The sequence below is a fragment of the Ovis canadensis genome, chromosome X (assembly GCF_042477335.2).
Source record: "Ovis canadensis isolate MfBH-ARS-UI-01 breed Bighorn chromosome X, ARS-UI_OviCan_v2, whole genome shotgun sequence".
Taxonomy (NCBI): Eukaryota; Metazoa; Chordata; class Mammalia; order Artiodactyla; family Bovidae; genus Ovis; species Ovis canadensis.
The window spans coordinates 62,853,561-62,876,993 of NC_091727.1; the positions used below are offsets into that span (position 1 = coordinate 62,853,561).

Sequence of the window (23,433 nt, forward strand, 5' to 3'; positions counted from 1 at the left end):
CATGGCGATGGTCTTGATCCCTGTCTCCTGTACAATGTCACAAACCTCATTCTATAGTTCATCAGGCACTCTATCTATCAGATCTAGGCCCTTAAATCTATTACTCACTTTCACTGTATAATCATAAGGGTTTTATTTAGGTCATACCTGAATGGTCTAGTGGTTTTCCCTACTTTCTTCAATTTGAGTCTGAATTTGGTAATAAGGAGTTCATGATCTGAACCACCGTCAGCTCCTCATCTTGTTTTTGTTGACTGTATAGAGCTTCTCCATCTTTGGCTGCAAAGAATATAATCAATCTGATTTTGGTGTTGACCATCTGGTGATGTCCATGTGTAGAGTCTTCTCTTGTGTTGTTGGAAGAGGGTGTTTGCTATGACCAGTACATTTTCTTGGCAAAACTCTATTAGTCTTTGCCCTGCTTCATTCCACATTCCAAGGCCAAATTTGCCTGTTACTCCAGGTGTTTCTTGACTTACTACTTTTGCATTCCAGTCCCCTATAATGAAAAGGACATCTTTTTGGGGTGTGAGTTCTAAAAGGTCTTGTAGGTCTTCATAAAACCGTTCAGCTTCAGCTTCTTCAGCGTTACTGGTTGGGGCAGAGACTTGGATAACTGTGATATTGAATGGTTTGCCTTGGAAACAAACAGAGATCATTCTGTCGTTTTTGAGATTGCATCCAGCTACTGCATTTCAGACTCTTTTGTTGACCATGATGGCTACTCCGTTTCTTCTGAGGGATTCCTGCCCTAGCTCTGTCATTAACCCACTTTGTCAAGCCAGTCTGTTCTCTCTGGGTCACTATTTTCTTGTTTATAAAATGGGAGTGACAGGAAAAGTTATTAAACTAAATTAAAAAAATTTTCTGGTCATAAAATATTTATGTAGGTATAATTTAAGTAATGATAATGAATATAAAATTTAGAGCAGCTTCCCAGTGGCACTAGTGGTAAGGAATCCATGCCAGCACAGTGGCTCTAGTGGTAAAGAATCCTGCCAATGAAGGAGACACAAGAGATGCAGTTTTAGGAAGATCCCCTGGAGTAGGAAATGGCAACCCACTCCAGTATTCTTGCCTAGAAAATCCTATGGACAGAGGAGCCTGGCAGGCTAAGGTCCATAGGGTCACAGAGTCGGACACCACTGAGTGAGTTAGCATGCATAAAATTTAGGATCACAGAATGAAGCAATTTCAGTTCTCTCAAAATCAGTCCAGTCTTCAATGCTCTGTAGATGTAAAACCACTGGTGAGACTCATCAAAAGAGTTTGAGTCCTTTCTGGATCTATGGCCCATGCTCAGCCTGTCTTTTTCCTCTCAGGAGTACGTCTCTTTCTTACAAAATAGGAGGTCTCTTCCAGTTCTTCCATTTGGTATGTGATATAAGGAGACATTTCTGCCCTGCCTGTTCCCTTCTCCAGCTCCCCGACTAGGCATTATGTGAATGCCTGTCCTTGAAACTGAACTAGTACCTTAGAAGAATGAGGTATGTGCATGTCCAGGCAAAGAAGGGAGGAAGAATTATGGCATGGTAGGGGAAAGGCAGAATTGAGAGGCAGACAGATGGGTTCAAATTTGGGCTCCACTACTTTTTAGCTGTTGTGATTTTAAGCAAGTCACATAACCTTTCTGAGCCTTAATTTACTTGTCAAAACATGCATATTTTCTGCCTTGTGGGATGTTGTAAAGATCAAGTGACAGGAGATATGTGAAAGGGGTTAGACAGTGTCTACTCCAATGAAATTTTCCTGTATTCCAATATATAAATCAAGAAATCAACACGTCTACAAGCACTGTTGAAGAAGGAGTAGGGTCTAGAGCCCTAGCTTCTGACACTTTCCCTCTCCTCTCATGGTGGCCTGATATGCTTCCACAGAGCACTTTGAACCCTTCCACCTACCTTAGGCAGAAACTGAGGCCTGATCCAGCCCAAGGATGGTAGGGATTGAGAGGATGAGGAGATTCTAGAATTAGGTGTGTGTGTGATATGTTTGCTAGACTAGCCGTTATAATAACTCGGATAGATAATTACAAAGCATTACAACTTTGTCAGTGAGAAGGGCATTTGGGGAGCCATTTCTAATTCTAATTTGCTACAAATAACTCCCTTACCATTAACACTAAGTAAAGGAAAACAACTGACAAACTGAGAGAGCAGTTGGGACTGATGAAACAGTGGAACATGGTGAATGAAAATTAGAAGAATCCTGGAGGATTCCCAGGTTTTTGATTTTGGTTACTGAATGTGTGTGAGTGCTGTTCATTAAGGTGAAGAATAAACGAAAGTACAAAATGAGGAGTTCAATGTTGGATGTGTTGCATTTGAGGTGCATGTGACACATTCAGCAAAAGGTGTTGAATAGACAAATGGATGCATGGGTCTGAAGCTGAAGGGGAGATCTGGCCTGAAAACAAATGTTGGGAGTCATCAGCACATAAAATGTGGTTGAAATCTTGAAAATGAATAAGGTCATCTAGGGAGAGTAGAGTGAGCTTAGGATATAATTTTAGAGAATAGCAGTGGTGAGGCAGAGAAATATGTCTCCCTGAAGGAGATGGGGAAGGGCAGAATCAGAAACAGAAGAGGAGATTAAGGAGAATGAAGAGTCTTCAACATAAGAGAAGTGTTTTAAGAGAGAGGAAATAATCAATAGTCAAATGAAGTGAATATGTCAAATAAGAAAATGACCCAAAAATGAGTTGCCTCGGTTTCTCTCTTTGGCAGTACTGCCTATAAAATATTTGAGGATGAAAAACCAAGGATAGAAAATTTTGTTAGAAATTGACCAATTCAGTTCAAAGTAGCTTAGGCAAAAGTAGTGTAATGTATGGTTGAAAAACCAAACTCAAGAGACTGGAATATAGCAGCACCTCAGGAACAATTGGATCTGCGCCCTTGAACACTGCCAGGACCTGAATTTAGCTGTATCTCACTATCAGTTTCTCTCTGCAAGCCATCTTCAGTCTCACCTGCAGAAAACTGGCCCTCTTCACATGATAACATGGCCTCTGTGCCTCACATAACCTGAGAGTGAGTGAATCCTTCCAGATAGTAAAGTTAAAGGGTACAATTAGATTTGTTGTTGTTGTTCAGTCCCTCAGTCATGTCCAACTCTTTGCAACTCCATGGACTATAGCATGACAGTTTTTCCTGTCCTTCACCATCTCCCGGAGCTTGTTCAAACTCATGTGCATTGAGTCAGTGATGCCATCCAACGAGCTCGTCCTCTGTCTTCCCCTTCTCCTCCTGCCTTCAGTCTTTCCCAGCATCAGGGTCTTTTCTAATGAGTTGGCTCTTCTCATCAGGTGGCCGAAGTATTGGAGCTTCAGCTTCAGCATCAGTCCTTCCAATGAATATTCAGGATTAATTTCCTTTAGAATTGACTGGTTTGATCTCCTTGCAGTCCAAAGGTCTCTCAAGAGTCTTCTCCAACACCACAGTTCAAAAACATCAATTCTTCAGCCTTCTTAATTGTCCATCTCTCACACCCATACATGACTACTGGAAAAACCTTGGCTTTGACTATATGGACCTTTATAGGCAATGTAATGTCTTTGCTTTTAATAAGCTGTCTAGGTTTGTCATAGCTTTCCTTCCAAGGAGCAAGCATCTTTTAATTTCATGGCTGCAGTCACCATCTGCAGTAATTTTGGAGCCCAAGAAAATAAAGTCTGTCACTGTTTCCATTTTTTCCCCATCTATTTGACATGAAGTGAATTAGGTGGTCCAGGCTTAAGTCAGCTAACCATCCCTAGATGCATCCCTGGATTGATAAACTATGGTCAGAAAGTATGTTTTGGGAGGCAGTGGTAGTATTGGGTGTCTAAGAATGCAAAGCACACACAATTTCATGGGATTTTCCAGACAAGTGTGCTGGAGTTGCCATTTCTTTCTCCAGGGGATCTTCCCGACCCAGGAATCGAACCCAGGTCTCCCACATTGCAGGCAGATGCTTTACTATCTGAGCCAGCAGGGAAGCCCTTTTAAATGCACAAACAGATACAATTCTATTTTCTCACTGGTGCTCAGTCATTTCAGTCATGTCCGACTCTTTGCAACCCCATGAATTGCAGCCTGCCAAACTTTTCTGCCCATGGGATTCTCCAGGCAAGAATACCGGAATGGGTTGCCATTTCCTTCTCCAAGGGATCTTCCCAACCCAGGGATTGAGCCCACATCTTTTATGTCTCCTGAATTGGCAGGCATGTTCTTTACCACTAAGGCCACCTGAGAAGCCCCTGTATTTTCTCACTGGCCTTCAGCTATTCTTTTTTTAAACATTTAAATTGGAGGCTAATTACTTTACAATATTGTGGTGGTTTTTGCCATACATTCACATGAATCAGCCATGGGTGTACATGCGTTCCCCATCTTGAACCCCCCTCCCACCTCCCTCCCCATCCCATCCCTCAGGGTCATCCCAGTGCACCAGCCCTGAGAACCCTGTATCATGCATCAAACCTGGACTGGTGATCTATTTCACATATGATAATATACATGTTTCAATGCTATTCTCTCAAATCATCCCACCCTCACCTTCTCCCAGAGAATCCAAAAGTCTGTTCTTTACATCTGTGTCTCTTTTGCTGTCTCTCATATAGGGTCATCATTACCATCTTTCTAAATTCCATATATATGCATTAATAAACTGTATTGGTGTCTCCCTTTCTGACTTACTTCCCTCTGTACAATAGGCTCCAGTTTCATCCACCTCATCAGAACTGATTCAAGTGCATTCTTTTTAATAGCTGAATAATACTCCATTGTGTATATGTACCACAGCTTTCTCATACATTCATCTGCTGATGGACATCTAGGTTGCTTCCATGTCCTGGCTATTGTAAACAGTGCTGTGATGGGGTACACGTGTCTCTTTCAATTCTGGTTTCCTTGTTGTGTATGCCCAGCAGTGGGACATAGATGCAAAAATCCTTAACAAAATTCTAGCAAACAGAATCTAACAACATATTTAAAAGATCACACATCATGACCAAGTGGGCTTTATCCCAGGGATGCAAGGATTCTTCAATATTCACAAATCAATGTGATATACCACATTAACAAATTGAAAGATAAAAACCATATGATTATCTCAATAGATGCAGAAAAAGCCTTTGACAAAATTCAGCATCCATTTATTAAAAAAAAAAATCCAGAAAGCAGGCATAGAAAGAACATACCTGAACATAATAAAAGCCATATATGATAAACCCGCCATTATCCTCAATGGTGAAAAATTGAAAGCATTTCCCCTAACGTCAAGAACAAGACAAGGATGCCCACTCTCACCACTACAATTCAACATAGTTTTGGAAGTTTTGGCCACAACAATCAGAGCAGAAAAAGAAATAAAAGGAATCCAGATTGGAAAAGAAGAAGTAAAACTCTCACTGTTTGCAGATGACGTGATCCTCTACATAGAAAAACCTAAAGACTCCACCAGAAAATTACTAGAGCTAATCAATGAATATAGTAAAGTTGCAGGATATAAAATTAACCCACAGAAATCCCTTGCATTCCTATACACTAACAATGAGAAAACAGAAAGAGAAATTAAGGAAACAGCTCCATTCACCATTGCAATAAAAAGAATAAAATACTTAGGAATATATCTACCTAAAGAAACTAAAGACCTATATATAGAAAACCATAAAACACTGATGAAAGAAATCAAAGAGGACACAAATAGATGGAGAAATACACCATGTTCATGGATTGGAAGAATCAATATAGTGAAAATGAGTATACTACCCAAAGCAATGTATAGATTCAATGCAATCCCTATCAAGCTACCAACGATATTTTTCAGAGAACTAGAACAAATAATCTCACATTTTGTATGGAAATAAAAAAAATCTTGACTAGCCAAAGCAATCTTGAGAAAGAAGAATGGGAGTGGAGGAATCAACCTGCCTGACTTCAGGCTATACTACAAAGCAACAGACATCAAGACAATATTGTACTGGCACAAAGACAGAAATCTAAATCAATGGAACAAAGTAGAAAGCCCAGAGATAAATCTATGCACCTATGGACACCTTATCTTTGACAAAGGAGGCAAGAATATACAAAGGATTAAAGACAATCTCTTTAACAAGTGGTGCTGGGAAAACTGGTCAACCACTTGTAAAAGAATGAAACTAAAACACTTTCTAACACCATACACAAAAATAAACTCAAAATGGATTAAAGACCTAAATGTAAGACCAGAAACTATAAAACTCCTAGAGGAAAACATAGGCAAAACACTCTGACGTAAATCATAGCAGGATCCTCTATGACCCACCTCCCAGAGTTATGGAAATAAAAGCAAAAATAAGCAAATGGGACCTAATTAAACTTAAAAGCTTTTGTACAACAAAGGAAACTATAAACAAGGTGAAAAGACAGCCTTCAGAATGGGAGAAAATAATAGCAAATGAAGCAACTGACAAAGAATTAATCTCAAAAATATACAAGCAACTCCTGAAGCTCAGTTCCAGAAAAATAAGTGACCCAATCAAAAAATGGGCCAAAGAGCTAAACAGACATTTCTCCAAAGAAGACATACAGATGGCTAACAAACACATGAAAAGATTCTCAACATCACTCATTATCAGAGAAATGCAAATCAAAAGCACAATGAGGTAACATCTCATGCCGGTCAGAATGGCTGCTATCAAAAAATCTACAAACAATAAATGCTGGAGAGGGTGCAGAGAAAAAGAAACCAGTTGGTGGGAATGCAAACTAGTACAGCCACTATGGAGAACAGTGTGGAGATTCCTTAAAAAGCTGGAAATAGAACTGTCTTCAGATATTCTTGATTGTGAAAATTAAGCAAGTTAATACGTGTGAAATGTTCTTTGTAAATTGGAAAATATGACAGAAATGTGTTATTGCTATCAAATGTAGACTCCCTTACATTTCCCTCTAGAATCGTCTAATATTAATTAGGCAGATTTAATTTTTTTTAAAAAAAATGGAGAGTGGAGAATTTCTCAGAAGTGAGGAAGTTGAAAACAGAGAGAACAGAGCAGGAAATGAGCAGTTGCTGAAGCCTTGAAGCTCCTGAGATTTCACCTATCTCTTTCTACTTCTGCCCCATCCTTTTCCCAAAAGAGAAAAGTGTGCCCACAGACATGGACACAGGAAGCTGTGTGGTGTCTCTAAAGCCTGCTGGTCCTGTCTTTACCCCTAATAGTCTTTGGTCTTTATACTCCAAATGCCAAGGTCTTAACATTCTTTATGCTACCAGATCAAAATCCGTCTCCTCCTGAGGGCTTCTGTCTGTGGCCCACAATGGCCAAATCTACTGCAGCTTGGTCAGCTCTGTGGACCTCAGCTGGATCCAAGGAACCCATCCCATCCCAGCATTATAAGATGTGCTCACCTTTGATGCCAAAATGACCTGAGCTGCCAGATAAGTTAGGCCCTACTGGAATGCCTAATTTAAAATTAGAGGATTCTAGACGGAAATATAACAGAGCCTACATTTGGTAATAATAACACATTTCCATTGCGTTTTCCAGTTTACAAAGAATATTTCATATGCATTACTTGTTTAATCTTAATGATTAAGTACAGTTGAAAACCAATGAGAAAAGTATGGAATTGTATCTGTTTGTGTATTTAAAAATCATGTGTAAGTTGTGCATTTGATGTAAGTATTTAACTTAATAGATGTTGTTGTAAAAGCCAAGCTGCATTCATAAAGAATTCCACTTATATTTTCTTAAGAAAGTGTAAATGAGTTGAAGAGCACAACACTCTCCTTATCTAAGTTAACTTTGGCCACATCCAGCTTAGCTGTTCAGACCAGGGTAAATACCCCCTTCAGTTTACAGATCTCCAGTATTTTCACATCCATCCTATCATTTAATCTTAAAAATAACCCTAGCAAGACAGATTGTCATCCAGATTTTCAGAAGGGGAAACCAAGGTATGGAGTGATGCAGAGGTTTACCCAAGATTACTCAGCTTCTTGGGACTATAAGGTATGTCTACTTCCTCTCAGTCTAGGGCTCCTTCCCTTCCAATAGAAATGTCTGTTTTGTTCCCAAAACTAGATTACAAGCTCTTTGAGGGCAGGATTGTGTCTTTCTCATCTTGGGTAATCATGTGGTGGCTGATGTTCAAAAGGAGCTGACTGCCTGACTTTCTGAATAGTGTACAGATTCACCACTATCTGTAAGCTGAGGAGCTCACTGCTAGTGAATTCCAGGAATTTAGAACACTAGCCTCTCTACCCATTGCTTGGCCTTGCTACCAGGGGTCAGCACTACTATTCATGAGCCCAGAGTCCAGAGCGATGAAAAAGAGAAAATTGAGAGTGAAAGGCGCTCAGTCATGTTGGACTCTTTGCAACTCCATGGACTGTAGCCTGCTAGGCTTCTTTGTCCATGGAATTCTCCAGGCCAGAATACTGGAATGGGTAACCATTCCCTTCTCCAGGGGATCTTCCCAACCCAGTGATTGAACCCAAGTCTCCTGCATTGCTGGTGATGAAAGACAATGGCAAATTGGAGTTTCCGTTCAGGAAAGAATCTGGCTGCAGTGCAGGAGACCCGGGTTCGATCCCTGGGTCAGGAATATCCCCTAGAGAAGGCAAACCACTCCAGTATCCATGCCTGGAAAATCCCATGGACAGAGGAGCCTGGTGGGCTGCAGTCCATGGGGTCACAAAGAGTCAGGCACGACTGAGCAACTAACAGTTTCACTTTTCCTAATAGCTAGAGAGGGGAGCCCCATTGCCCATGGGAAGAACCAGCCCACCACATGCATTGAGCCCTGGCCGTGGTAGAATCGACAAAGTCCAAGGCTTTGATGAAGCAGGTGGTTGATGAGATGTGGGATGGAGGGTGAGGAGACAGAATAGGACAATGCAAGGAAGTCTGGCATAGAGAGATCAAGGCTCCAGTTCCAGCCAGATGACACTTTTTGTGCTTTGGGCCTCATTTTTCATTTTCTCCTCCTGTTGTATTTTTATAGCCCTGGTCAATACCTGGAATTTTACTTTATTTTTATTGCACATTTATTTACTTGTTTATTTGTTTATTGTTGACAAATAGATATGGAGGACAACCAAGCCATGCTCACTGGTGAAGACACTCCTACTAACTGGGCTACAGGGAGGAGCTGGGGTTGATTTTTTTTTATTATTATCCCCATGAGCCTCTTTGTTGGAGACTATTGAGTATGAGAGTTACTTATGCAGACTCAGGAGCCAGCCTGCCTGGATTAGAAAGCTCACTCTACCACTTGACAACTGTTAGGACCTCAGGCAAAAGTAACTGATTTCCTCATTTCTAGCTACCACTCAGGAATTCTGTGAGGGTTAATGAAGCTATCCATTAAAAGTATTTAGAGAGGCATCTGGCACAAAGTAAGTGCTTAATGCATGTTAGCTATGATTGTGGTTATTTTATTAGAACTCGTCATTATACTTTCCTCTTAATGTTCTATATTTTATTTCATCATCGTCATCACTGTTATTATTACTCTTCTTTTGGTTTCTTCTCCTTCTATGTATGTATTTTTCTTCCTCCAGTCCTATGGATGGATGATAGATAGAAAAATGAAGACCCAGAAGCCCAGGAATGGCTTGTCTCAGAGTTCACCAAATTACCAAGAATGTCACAGCTTCTTAGTTCAAGGCTTGTTTTTCCTGAGTCTGGGCCTCTTGGGAGGCTTTTGGCCACTGTGGCAGACTCTGAGTCAAGTTGTTTAAGCTGAGTGGTGTCAAGCTTAAGAAGACAGACACTTCTGCACTGAACTTGGTGCTGTAGGGCCTATTATCTAACATTGCCCAGGACCCAGCCACTGCTGATCTCTTTCCCACATAGCTGAGACCTTTTGATCCTACCTACTGGCCCAGCCCCATTTCTGGCATCCATCCTGACACTGGGGAGCCCAGGCCCACCTTCTGGACTCAGCATCAGAACCTTGTTGTGGCCTGGCCCTGGCCCTGCATCCTGGTTCATGGGGCTCTGACTGGTAATGGTGACCAAGTCCCCACTTTGATCCCTAGTTTCATCCTTGGTGACCTGAGTGTCCTGCTTTGCCCTTACTGATCCCCTCGTAAACTAGAATCTGGCCTTTTTTCCCCTGCTGGAATCCTCCCACCCACAGACAGAGACCCTCCAGGTGCCACATCCTCAGCCTCTCCTAGAGTACTTGCCATTATCTGTCCATGGACTCATCAATTGCCACACTCTCCCCCAAGACATTGTATGAGACTGAAGACCTGCACTGCCCCATGGGGCTTCCCAGGTGGCACTAGTGGTAAAGAATCTGCAATGCAGGAGACCTTGGTTTCACCTCTGAGTCAGGAAGATCCCCTGGAAAAGGAAATGACACCCCACTCCAGTATTCTTGCCTAGAGAATCCCATGGACAGAGGAGCCTGGCGAGCTATAGTCCATAGCATTGCATAGAGTTGGACATGACTGAAACATCTTAGCATGCATGCTCCCCTGAGCATCCCCACTCCTGGTTGTCACCTTGGCTCTCCAGAGAGCCTATTCTGCCTGCCTTCCTGCAAATGTAGCAAGGCTTACCCTGTAGTGCCTGCCTAGGTCTTGCCATCTCTCAGGGCATCCAGGTTTCCTGAAGCCATTATCCTATGACAAAGAATTTCATTCTACCCACCAAGCCTGGCAAAGAAGTTCCCAAGCATTTACTACCCTAACCCAAAGTCTCCCTGAGTCATGCCCATAGGCCATTCTGGAGCCTGAAGAGGAGGTCCCTGCTGTGTCATTGGCCCAGAACTTGTTCTAAGCTAGTTTACTTCTTTCTCCTGCCCTGTTTCTCAGTTCTCTTACCAAATCTGTGACACATTCTCCATTTCCTTTCCCTTTGTTGGCTAGCTTTCTCACCCTGCACTTGACCCTGCAAGGTTCTCTCTAGCCTGTGAGGGCCGAGACAGCAGCCCCTTTGTCAGAGCATTTGGAGCCAATGTTTCATGCAGGAAATTGCTCATGTGCTGGGCTGATAATGACCAACAATCTTGCTGACAATCAGATGCTCAAGGGATTCAGCCCTCGGTTACCACCACTTCCTGTGAGGCCAAGCCAGTGGTGGCCTTTCGGGGCTGTTGCACTTAGAAATGAAGCCCAAGGCCTCCCCAGAGAGGTGGAGTGGGTTGGCCCAAGGTGAGGGGTGCTGAGCCTGTCTAGGAAACATAGTAGAGCTTGATCCTTGGGGAATCTCATGTCTCCTGCCCTGCCTCTGACTCTCAGCCTAACAAGTTGGCTGGACTAGGGGCCACAGGAGCTAGGAGGTGCTGAGCTGACCTACTTATGGGCAGAACCACTGTGGCAGTGGACAGGGACATTGCATTCCTGAGCTGGAAATTCTGCATTTCCCACCTGAGGCCCTGGGGACTGGGAGACCAGACTTTCTAAAAGCAGGAATTTCACTTCTCCAAGGGACATCTCATGTCTTTTCCGGAGATCACATTCAGGCCTGCCTCAGTCTCTGGCTGCTTGCCTTAATGGTCCTGTAACACACAGAACCCTAGTCTCCATCCCATTTTCCAACCATACCCGGCCCCCTCCCTTGGGCATGAGAAAATTCCTGTCAAGGCAAGGGGTATTTTGTAGAAATGATTATCTGCTTTTCATCTGCTGGAACGCCTCATTTAAAATGGTAATCTTCTGTCTCAGAGAGAAATGGAAAGGGAATTCCCAAAGTCTTTGGTGTCAGGCCCCCCTGATGAGGAAAATCAGGAGACCGAAGGAGCTCAGGGATTTAAAGGTATAAAGGTATATTCTGCCTCTCCATTATAATCAATAATTGGATTGGTCATAATAAACATGGGAGCTAGAGGACCCCTAGAGCCATTTGGCCCATTGGTTTCCAATCCCAGCTATTCATCAGAATCACCAGAGAACCGGACCCTACTCCTCAAGGTTCTGATTCAGGATATCTGGGAAGTAGCTTGGCAGTCTCTCTTTTTAAAATCAGATGTATAGCCAGGTTTAGGAGTTACTGATATATTTCAGTGCCCTCACATTGCAGATGGGGGAACTGAAACTCAGTGAGGCATTTTTGAAGGTCATATGGCAACTACCTAACCTGACACTGAAGGCTGTCTATGACCTGGTTCTAATCTACTTTTTCTTATTCTAGCATCTCATTTATACCCCCTTAGGACTGCATAAAATAGAAAATATCTAAAATTCAGGATACCAGTTAAATTTGAATTTCAGACATACTTGTACTAAGGAATTATTCATTGTTGATTTGAAATCCAAATTTAACTGAGCATCTTGTATTTATATTTTGCTCAGTGTGGCAACTTGATGCAACCTACACAGCAGACCACCTGAATGAATTTTGTCACATGTAATTAATAGGTAATTTCTGAATTCTTACTGCTAGGCCTCTGCTTATGCTAGGCCCTCTGTCTGGAATACTCAATCCATTATTTCCCCAAATCCTTCAAGCTGAATACATCTCTTCTTTCAAATGTTCTTATTCTTTGAGCTGACCTTGATCTATCCTTTGATAGTACTTTCCTTGTCTCTCTATTTCCACCTCCCCTGCTATATCTTGGATCAGAGTTATTTTATCTCTTGGCTTAACTCTTCTATGGAACATGAACCAGCCCTCCACCAGGACAGGGACCATATCTGAGTAGAGAGTACTGTGTATGGGCATGGGCCCTGAGGTCCATGGGTCCTGAGGTCAAATGGGTTTTGCTTGAATTTTAGCACTGCCAATTACCAACTGTGTGAACTTGGGTAAGATTTTCCACCTCTTTCAGACTCCATTTTCTTATCTGTAAAATGAGAATTATAACAGTAATTTTTACAGAGACTTATTGAGAAAACTAAATGTGATAAAGCTTTGAGAGTGTTTAGAACAGAGTGAGTATACATAAAGTGCTCAATAAATGGCAGCTATTGTTATACGTCATCATCTCTATGTCTTTGGGGCCAAGCACAGTGTGGTGATCAGTAAGATCTACTGAATGAATGAATGAATACATGCATAAAAGGCATGGATATAAGATCCTGAGCCCGACTGATGGAAAGTGCTAGATGCCAAAGGCAGTGGCTGTGTACTGAAAAATACACGAGCATTGGAAAACCATATTCCCTTGGGAGAAAATTTCTGTCCTCCAGGAGCTTATATAATAGCATATTCCTTTCTAGGGGAGTAAATAGCTGTTTGGAGATTGTAATGCAACTATTTGTCTCATAGGAACACTTCTATGCTTCCATTCTCTACTGTGATTATTAGAAATGGAAATCTAGACTTGCACCTTTCACTCCATTCCTGTCTGCCAATGGGCTACTAGAAAACTTGATTTCCATTGGGCTTTGCTCTCTCCATCTGTTATAGTAGATTTCACTGATTGAAACATTGGTAAATATTTAGAGACCAAGGGGAAAAAAAGATGAAATACAAATGCCAAGATTTGTGTAGTAGGTGTCAAGTAAATATTTGTTGAATGAATGAATGGACATTGGTGAATGAAAGGTAGAATATAAGCAAATAAATGCATAAACAGTTTTTTTTAATAAAATAAGTGTGGAATAATTATTCAAACACTTCTTTTGAGTTACCATGTTCCTGTTGTTTCAACCTGGAAAAAGGACTGATTAGGCCCTGCCACAGGAATCCTGCCTGAACTTTGGTGCAACGTACCATTTATAGTCACCTCTGTTAGGCTCTCATGTTAGGAACATGAGAAGTTAGTTGGGCCAACTTTCCCTTGTATACATCTAATGATGGGGGAGCTCACTACTTCATCTTTACTACATTCTTGATCTATGCTGCAATCTTTGAATGCTTAGAAAAGCTTTGACTGCTGCATCAATGATGTAAATCTAGTATTAGAACCCAAACCTCCCTATAACCCAGACTAGGGTACTCTCCACCATAGTCCACTTGGAACTATAGAGCTGCATTTAGCAAGTGTTAGTCACTCAGTCATGTCCAACTCTTTGTGACCCCATGGACTGTTGTTCACCAGGCTCCTCTGTCCATGGGATTCTACAGGCAGGAATACTGGAGTGGGTAGCCTTTCCCTTCTCCAAGGGATCTTCCCAACACAGGAATTAAACCCGAGTCTCCTGCATTGCAGGCAGATTCTTTACCGACTAACCTGTATTTAACAATGTTGGTAGGAAGGGAACTGTCCTAGGAAGCAGGAGATCTGGGTCCAAGTATGAGCTCCAGCATTGGCTTGCTGTGTGAAGTTGGGTAGTTCCTTTCCTTATGCGGGCCTCAGTTTCCCTCTTTGCTCGATGAAAAATTTCAAACTGAATGCTCTGTAAGACTCTTCCAGCACAAATGTTTCAGAATTCTCTAATGAGGTCTAATTAGGATCTCGTAATACAGTGGTTCTCAGAGTGTGACCCAAGAATCCCTAAAGGTCCCTGAGACCCTTTTCAACGATCAATGAGGTCTCCCTTTTCAAACTATGTATCTTTGAGAGGCAGGATTTTCTTCACATACTTCAGTCAAAACAACCTATCACAAGAGACTGAACATAGAATCAACCATGAGAGTTCAGCTATCTTCTGTTAAGCCAGATATTAAAGAGAGCAGCAAGAAACTGTAAAACCATGCCACTCTTCTCAGTAAATTTATTTTAGGAAATATTGTTATTCTTCACAAAATATATTAAAAATATGTCAACATGTCTAATTTTGAAGCATGTTTTTTAAAATAAATGGATCCATCAATCCTCTTTAAACATCTCAGTCTTAATTTCTAATACCATAAATATCCATAGATACAACCCACATAAATAAGAATGTCTAGATCTTTAATAATAACTTTTAATACTATAAAGAGATATTGAGAGCAAAAAGTTTAAGAAGGTTCTAGTAAGGTCTCTGACTTCCTGTCTCATTCTATAAAGCCTTTTCACTTTAGTGGTTCCAAATATGATCTGCTCAATATCTGACAGAGGGAAGAACACAGTGACCTTGGGAGGTAGGCCATTCTTCCGAATTCACAGATCTAAGCTATACCAGATAATATACTATCTCCCTCACCTGGGTTCCTTGGCACAGACTGGTGACTTGGGCCTTAGACAAGACACCCTATGGCAGACAGTGCCAGTTCCTGAGTGAAGGAAGAAATCAGCTAGTCTCATGAGGGTTAATGTGATAACCTCCCTGCTTGTCTGTCTACAAGTTCCCAGTCCCTCTGGGTCCACCTGTCCTAATTGCTATACTCTCCATACCCTATTCTTCACCCCCTCAATGACTGGCCCCTCTGGACCCCGGCCACCAAACAAAAGCAGCCTGTTATGCCCATCATGGGAGGTCTTGGGTATGGGGCAAGGGAGGCCCTCCCAGATTCAGAGCCCCCATGAGGTAGGGAAGGAGGACAGAAGTAGGAAAGAAAGGAGGGAGAATCTGTGTTGACTGAGAGAAACCACTATACATCAGGTTCTTCATGTTGCTTCTTCCTTAATGACAAGTCTGGAAGGTAAGTAGTGATCTTTACCCTCATCTTCATGTTTCTTGTTGTTCTTCAGTCACTAAGTTGTGTCCAACTGTTTGCGACCCCATGGACTGTAGCATGCCAGGTTCCTCTGTCCTGTCCCTCCTCTGTCCTTTTCCTGAGTTGGTTCTTTGCATCAGGTGGCCAAAATATTGGAGCTTCAGCTTCAACATCCTCATGTTACAGCCAGCGAAACTGAAGGTCCCAGAAAGTGCCTTGCCTAAGGTAGTTATATATCTGCCAGAGTTTGCTCAAATGCATGTACATTAAGCTGATGATGCTATCTAATCATCTCATCCTCTGCACCTCCTTCTTTTGCCTTCAATCTTTCACAGCATCAGGGCCTTTTCCTGAGTTGGCGCTTCGCATCAGGTGGCCAAATTATTGGAGCTTCAGCTTCAGCATCCTCATGTTACAGCCAGGGAAACTGAGAGTCCCAGAGAGAAAGTGACTTGCCCAAGGTAGTTATATAGCCCCAAAGTAGCTGGGCCTGGATTTTAATTTGGGTCTAAAGAATGCCAAATTAACATTCTTTCTGCTTTACCAAGAGCAGGGAGAATCAGGAACACCCAGGAAAAGAAGAGGGAACAAAGAAACTCACATCTATTGAACGCTTACTATGTGCCCAGCATGGTGAATGTAAATGAATGTTCTCTTCCATCAACTCCTAACAGTAGTTCCCTCATATAAACAGAGAATCCTCAGTTTACAGATGAGAAAACAGAAATGAGGTGACTTTCCTGAGGGCACACTACTAAACCAGTTTTCAAATCTAAGTCTGTCAAGTTCCAAAGCCTTAGTTTTTTAGTAATACCAAATAACATTTCTTGAGAACTTTCTGTATGCCAGGCTCTGTACTAAATGCTCTAACTCATTTAATTTAAACCTCCCAACCAGGTAGGTACTATTATTATCCCCCGTTTAACAGATGAGGAAATTAAGGCAGCCCAAGGTCACCTAGTTAGAGAGTAACAGAACTTGGATTTGAATCCAGACAGTTCAGCACCACAGTTCATAGGCTTAGTGGTTGAACGCTATCCTCAAGCTCAAATCTAAACTAGTGTGAGAGGCCCCAAACTGAAATCTCCTGATCTCTCAAGTCAGTATGCTGTGCACTATTGCCTCCTGAATGGATATCCAAAGGCACAATTGGTGCACCTCTGCCCAGGGGCCTGAATCTAATGAAGGGGGTCATTCTGGGAGGCCTGCATTCTTACCGCACAGCCTCTGTGGCTCTCCATCCTCAAACATGTGGCTGAGGGGAAAGAGGAGGTACATTCAAAGGAGGAAACACTGCTTCACTCTTGGTTCTTGTGTTACTTGCCTGCCCCAGGCAGGGGGCTTCCCCTCGTGAGCTTGCATACAGTTGGAGGTGGTTGTGAAGCTCTGAATATCCTTCTGACAGAGCCCAGGAGAACAAATATCTGAGATGACCCAGAGGCTAGAGAGAAGGTAAGAGATCCGTTATCACAACCTCCCCAGAGTACAAATAAGGAAACTGAGGGCCACAGAGTAAGTTGTAAGCAGGACTGGAGGGATCCTTAGAGACCTTCAAGACAAACCTCTGGACCAAACCACAGATGAGGAAAGTCCTCAAACAGAGGCAGAGGCTTGCTCAAAGTAGGCTTAAGATCTTCTCGGGCCCCAGGATTTGGCCCTTTGCCTGACCATCCTGAATCTCAGAAAGGGAAGTGAGGCCAGGGGGGGTAAGTTACTCTAGGACTTGTGATGACGTATCCCCCCAGAGACCCAAGCCTGGGGTCGGTCCCTGGGACCCTCTGGCCATCAGCCATGGCACCCTGCCTGCTGAAGCTTTGGAGTGGGGGAGGGGAATCACTATTTCTTAATGGCTTCCTGCCCAAAAAGCCTCTAGAAGTGGCTAGTGCTAACTCTGTTTCCACGGAAAGAGCTGACTTCAGTGCATCCAGGGGGTTCAAGACTAGATTCCAGGCTAAACTGGAACTGGAGTGTTCTGAGCATGGGAGCATGGGAGTGGATAAAGAAGGGGAATTGTCATCTGCTTCAATGTTCAGAAAAGGCCACACAGCCAGGATATCTGAGTTGAGAGAAAGCTGTGATGCTCTGAGGCAGGGGGATGGAGGAAATGATCTTTGAGAGCTGGGATTCTCTTTGGGGCATTCCCTGACTTCCTACGGATGCCTAAGGGCAGCACAGCAGTTCTGAAAGGGGTAGTAATTACCAGAAGGGATCTTCCTACAGACTTGCCCTGTAGCTAACTCCAAATGGGAGCCACACAGCAGACTTGAGACTTAGTGACCTGTGAGCCTGCCTCTCATTGTACAGTTGGGAAACTGAGGCCCAAAAAGGAGAGGGCCTCCCCAAAATGCCAGAGTGAGTCATGATTCCTGACGTTAAAGCAGGGTGAGGAGGATGACCCTGTGACCCAGGGCCCAGGCCTTTCCCCTTCTGTGTCTCCACACCGACCTGAGTCCTGCTCAGGTCGAGGGCTCTCCTCCCTGGGTGCTTTTCCTTGGCACTCTTTCCAGTGTCCCTGTGTGGTCTCGGTTTTACCCAGAGGCCCCCAGGAAGGGCTGGTGTATCATTCGCAGGTGGCAGGAGCCAAGCAGGCCAGCGTGCAGGTGGCAGGACTGGCGGGTAAGCTGCAGCAGGCTGGATGCTCCAAGCTTGGGAGCTGAAATTCAGGGAATTTCAATTGACATTGCTGTCCAATACCAGCCAACTGGTTAACGGTGCCGAGTTTGAATCAGCGACCCGCCTCCTGGCCCCTCCTCCTCAGCTAGTCTCTCTTCCTCCCTCCCTCCCTCCCTCCTTCCCTCCCTCGGGCCCTCCGGGAAAAGTGCAGGCGAGCTGAGCTCAGGCCGCTGCTCTCCGCCTCTTCCCAAGATGAGCCGCTGATGGAGCACCGGATCAGAGCTAGCTCTGGCTGAGCCCCGGGGCCTGGGTAGCCTGGTCCCCAGAAAGGGAGAGACCTGTGCCCAGCAGAGCTCTGCTGGGCCCTGCCAGTTCCCCTCACCCCACCATGCCTCTGTTGGACGTGTTTTGGGCTTGCTTCAGGAAAGTGAAGGTAAGAGGTTACCTAGCCCCAGCCCACTCCACTGCTCTGGTTTGAAGGAGGCAGCTGGGGACCACTGAGTGCTGGCTGGAAGGCAGATAGGCTTCTGAGACTACCTTGGAGCTAGAAAGGCTTGGGTTCAAGTCTTGCCTTTGACAACAGCTCTGTGATCTTCTACTGCTTTCTCACAGAAATAAGACAGCTGGCTGGCTCTTCTTCTAAAACTTGCCTCTGTTGCTTCCCTGGCCTTGCCACAAAGGCAAGATTCTTAACCTTTCTGAGCCTCCATTTCCTCAGCTTTAAAATAAAGACAATAGAGACACCAACTTTATAGGGTGGTGAGGTTGGTGTTATTGTTTACATATTAAATGTATGGAAATATAAGAGACAATGTGTGTAAAGTTCCTAGTGTGATGCCTGGCATGTAGCATCCATACCATACAAGTAATGGTAACTATTATTATGATTATTGCTACTAATTTCCTTCAACATATATTAAATACCTACTCTGTGTTAGGCACCACAGGAATTACACAAAAAACCAAATAGCTTTTGTCCTCAAAGAAGAGGTAAGAAAATTGTTAAATCTTTATCAAGACATATGCCAGACACTATGCTAGATGGTTAGTTGGTCAATAAATAGTGGTTGAGTGCTTGCAATATCTTGTACATGCGGGATACACAGCACAGCAGGACCCATGAGGATGTAGAGGATATGATTTCTGCTTTAAAGAATCAGGGAACTGATATTTATTTCACATATGGTATGTGTCAGACATAGGCACTTTCCGTTTGTCAACTGTGATGGTGATTTTCGCCATAAGCAAGCCATTGTTTTCCTGCTTTTATAGATGGGGAATGGACAGTATGAATGATCAAGAAATATTTACAAGATCACTCAGATATGATTGGCAGAGATGGGATCTGAACTCCTAAATCCATAGTCTTGTTGACACTATATGGCTTCCCATAGCTGCACCCAGTAGGGAGAACTTTTGACAACTAGCCTGACTACATAGAAGACAAGATGAAAGTCAAGCTGGCATCGTTGGAGGAGCTTGGAATAGATTCACAGGAGGTCACATTTGGGCTGAGCTTGAAGGAAGAGAAGTTTGTCAGTCCAAATGGGGGGAAGGGCATTCCAGGCATGCCTGGCAGAGGGAACTTCATCAGCAAGAGTCTGGAGGCAGTGATGGGTTGGAGGAAGGGCTGGTTTCATCACGTGCCTTATTGCAGGGTTTGAGGAGAGAGAAGCTGGAGATGGAGGACAAGAGTCTACCTCCCATAGAATTTGGAATTGATCCGTGTGTTCCTGGCCCTCACCTAGTGAGGTTCTCAAATGAGCTTTTCACTCATCTGCAGTAAAACATGAGAAGGGTAGGGCTAATGCATTGCAGTTTTCAGAAAGCTAAATTAATTCAAGTCAAAGGACTATTCTTTATTTAGAGATTACTATTACTTCTTATGGGGGTGGCGTTCAAATAATTTATTTTTATGAAATAGAAGTGTGAGATTTAAAAAATTTTTGTCCTCAGGAAAATAAAGTTTCCAATACTCTGACTGTTCCCTTCCTCATTTATTTAAATATTGCCTTCCTCATCCATGAAATTCCAAAATCTGAGGACTGTTGTTTTAGAGGATGGAGTTCAATAAAGTATGGATATAGTTAAGTGGACAGTTTTAAGAAAATCACTCCAGTGGCCTTGGGTAAAAATGGTGTGGAGGGTCCCAAGTAGCGATGTGAAAGCCAGGAAGGTGGCTGCGATGGCAGTAAGGAGTAGAGAGCAGATGATGAGAGATGGATCCAATGAGAAGAGCAGGGCAAAGTGGAGGTGAAAGTACCTATGAGGTTGGACACCAGACTGATATGACTGTCCACTCCCTGGAGAACTATTCTGGATGTTTGGCATGGATTTAAATCCCGTTGCACTCATTACCCCAATCTGTCAGACTCCCGGCAAATGCTCTCACCAATGACAGTCTCTTAGAGACTGTTGGGGTCAGAGACCCTCAAGAAAAAGTCAGGGACCTCTATCCCTGGTTCCAGACATTAGCACACATGCACACATTCACTCACGTGTGTGTCCACAAAGATGGAGCCTACACCTGTGTTTCTGCATACTCTCAGCTACACACACATACACATAGACACACCATTCAAGTGTGTGCACACACACATACACACATAGAGGCAAATACATGCACAATCACACATGCACACACAGATAGTACACATCCACAAGCATGTAGACTCACACACATGCACACATGCACATACAGAGGTAGGCATGCATGCACACAAACAGATACTCTCCTATGCATGAGCTTGCAGGCACACTCACAATTAGACATACAGAAGCATGCATACAGCTTAAAGACACACGTGCACACACAGGGTTGTGGCAGACATGAATCAACACACAGATCTCAGAATAAGAGGCGGCCTGCCAGACCTAAGTACACCTTGAGTTTTGTGTCTCTTTTTCCAGCACTACTGCTTTGCAGACCCAGTCAAATAGGCAGGACTTCTGGGCTTGTAAACCCAGTCAGGGGTATGGGATGCCCTGAGCCACCCTGCCTCTCTGAGCTGGGCCCCTTGTGAGCAATTGCTTGGCTGTGTGGGAGGGAGCTGTGGCAGATGCAGAAGCTGCCTACAGGGAGGGGCATGGCCATGCCTGAACCTGCCGTAGCTGAAATGGCCATTTCAGATGTCTCATTTTACCTTCTTGTGGTCCTGATGGGGAAACTGAGCTCCTAGCATCCAGCGCCACGTGGAACTCTCCATCAGCTGAGGATATTTGAAGAGGGAGGAAGCAAAGAAACTTAGAATCCCAGCCCTGACCCCATCACATGCGCACACGCGTGCACACACACACACACACACACCTGAGCTGTGTGCTTTTAAGCAAGTCCTCTGTGAGCCTCAGTTTCCTTGTCTGCAAAATAACACTAATCAGGGCCTGCCTCACAGAGATCTATGAGGATTTGAGAATGTTGCATCTTTAAAGTGCCTGGTGTGAAATAAGTGGTCAGTACACATGACTCATTGGCAGTAGATTTCTGAACTATTCACTGGGAGCATTGGCGGAAAGAACAAAGGTTATTCCATGTTTGGCAACTCCAGGGTTAAGAACTCAAGTCTCACTGGCTCCTTTGCCACAACTCCTCTTCAGCCCTCTCCTCTGGCCCTGTCTGACTCTAGGACCAGAAACAACCTGTTTGGGAGCTGAAGGGTGATACTTCAGAAGTTAGTGTTACTGGGAAGGTGGGAAGAGGTCAGGCCAGGGTCCAGGACTGCCTTGAGCTGTGCTGGGGTTAGGAGTAGCCCAAGGGTAAGGTGTTTGGATGTGAGATGAACTCAGTGTAAATAGTTCCATACATGTCTGATGCGTCTTCCCTGGAGGCCAGTGAAGGTTGAGAAGTTATCCATGACCTCTCAACATAGCACTGTGTATGCATGAGAGTCCCCTCAGCCTCATACTCACACGCATACACACAGGACCATTTCTCTGATGTGTCCTTTTGCCCCATTCCAGACCAAGCATGGTGTGATACACATCATGAGTGCCCAGAACATGGATCCTCTCTTATGTTACTCTCTTTGTATCGGGCGAGCTTATTAGGTCCTGGATGGCACTGACCTGGGAGGTGGAGAATGCAGCTGGAGTTCCATATCAGCCATGACCTCTAGCTGACTTTGAGAGGATCAGTACTCCCTGCTGGCCCTCAGTTCTTTCCCCTTAGAACAGACATAGCTAATCACACAATATCAAGGATGACGAGGTTCAATGAGGTCATCTGTTTCTCCCTCCCTTTTCCTCTCTTCAAACTATGGATGAGGAAACTGAGGCTCAAAGAGGGGAAGAGATGTGCCCAAGGTCGCACATAGGGTGACCAGATCCACACATAGTCTGTAGTCCTTCTACTTGCTCTGTGGCAAAATCCAAACACCACTTGTCTCTGGTAGACTATAACAGCAATTCCGGCAGGACTGCCACACACATGCACATAAATGCATGTGGTAATAACCTCGTCTCACCTACCTGCTTCTATTGGAGGCAAAGCAAATCAGACTGAAAAATCCCTTGTAAACTGGGGAACTTTGTCAAGGTTGGCCATCCAGTTTTGGTCCAACCAACAATGCCATGCTTTTGCCCAGTCACTGTACACTCACACAGCCAGGCCTATGAGTGCAGATGTGCATGAGGGCTCTCGTGAGTTCACACAAGAACACACTCTCAAGCACCCCCTTCTGTGTGTGCAAATCTGCCTAGTTCTCAAGGCAAAGGAAAAGCTTAACTGGAGACTAGGGTACTTTCTGCAACAGCACAGCTGCAAAAATCAAGGGATAGGGGTGAGAACCTCCAGAATTTGCCCCTTCTCCTCCAGTTGCCTCATCTCAGCACAGTTGGTGAAGTTTGCTCAAGAACCATCTGAGATTGGACAGTATTTGTTTTGGGGAGTGGGAGAAGTGCCCATGGGCACTAAGGAGGTAAGATGGGGAATAGGAATCAAAGCTTTTACTCTGACTCATGTTTTGGACACAAATTCTTACTTTGCCTTCAGCTTCTTTGGTACCAAAAAGAGTATGAGTAGGGGTTACTGGGAATGGAGGACATGTCTGGTGATATGGCTGGTGGAGGAAGAAGAAAGTGGGAAAACCTACAAATTGGCAATGCCAGTTCCTTACACTGTGCCCCCACCCATGCCCCAGCCCAAAGCACTGCAGAAAGAAGCGATTAGCTACATTTATAGAGCGCATGGTATATGGTAGACACTGTACCAAGTCCTTCACAAACATTAACTCATTTCATTATCACAATCAACTCTGCAAGGTGGGTGCTATTGCACTCATCATTCTCATTTGACTGAAATACAGAACAGTTAGGAAATTTATCCAAGGTCACACAGCTATTAAGTGATAAACTTGGGATTTTAAATACAGGTAATC

The 23,433-nt window shown here is 43.8% G+C and overlaps 1 protein-coding gene across 1 annotated transcript in view; it reads left to right on the forward strand.

Moving 5' to 3' along the window:
• Positions 1-18,255: 18,255 nt before the first annotated feature.
• The window catches only part of STARD8 (StAR related lipid transfer domain containing 8), a 77,665-nt gene continuing 72,487 nt past the window's right edge, over positions 18,256-23,433 (forward strand). The window contains exon 1 of the mRNA XM_070290270.1: positions 18,256-18,494. Within this exon, the coding sequence (XP_070146371.1) occupies positions 18,450-18,494 (45 nt within the window). The 5' untranslated portion in view covers positions 18,256-18,449. The remainder of the gene's footprint in view (positions 18,495-23,433) is intronic.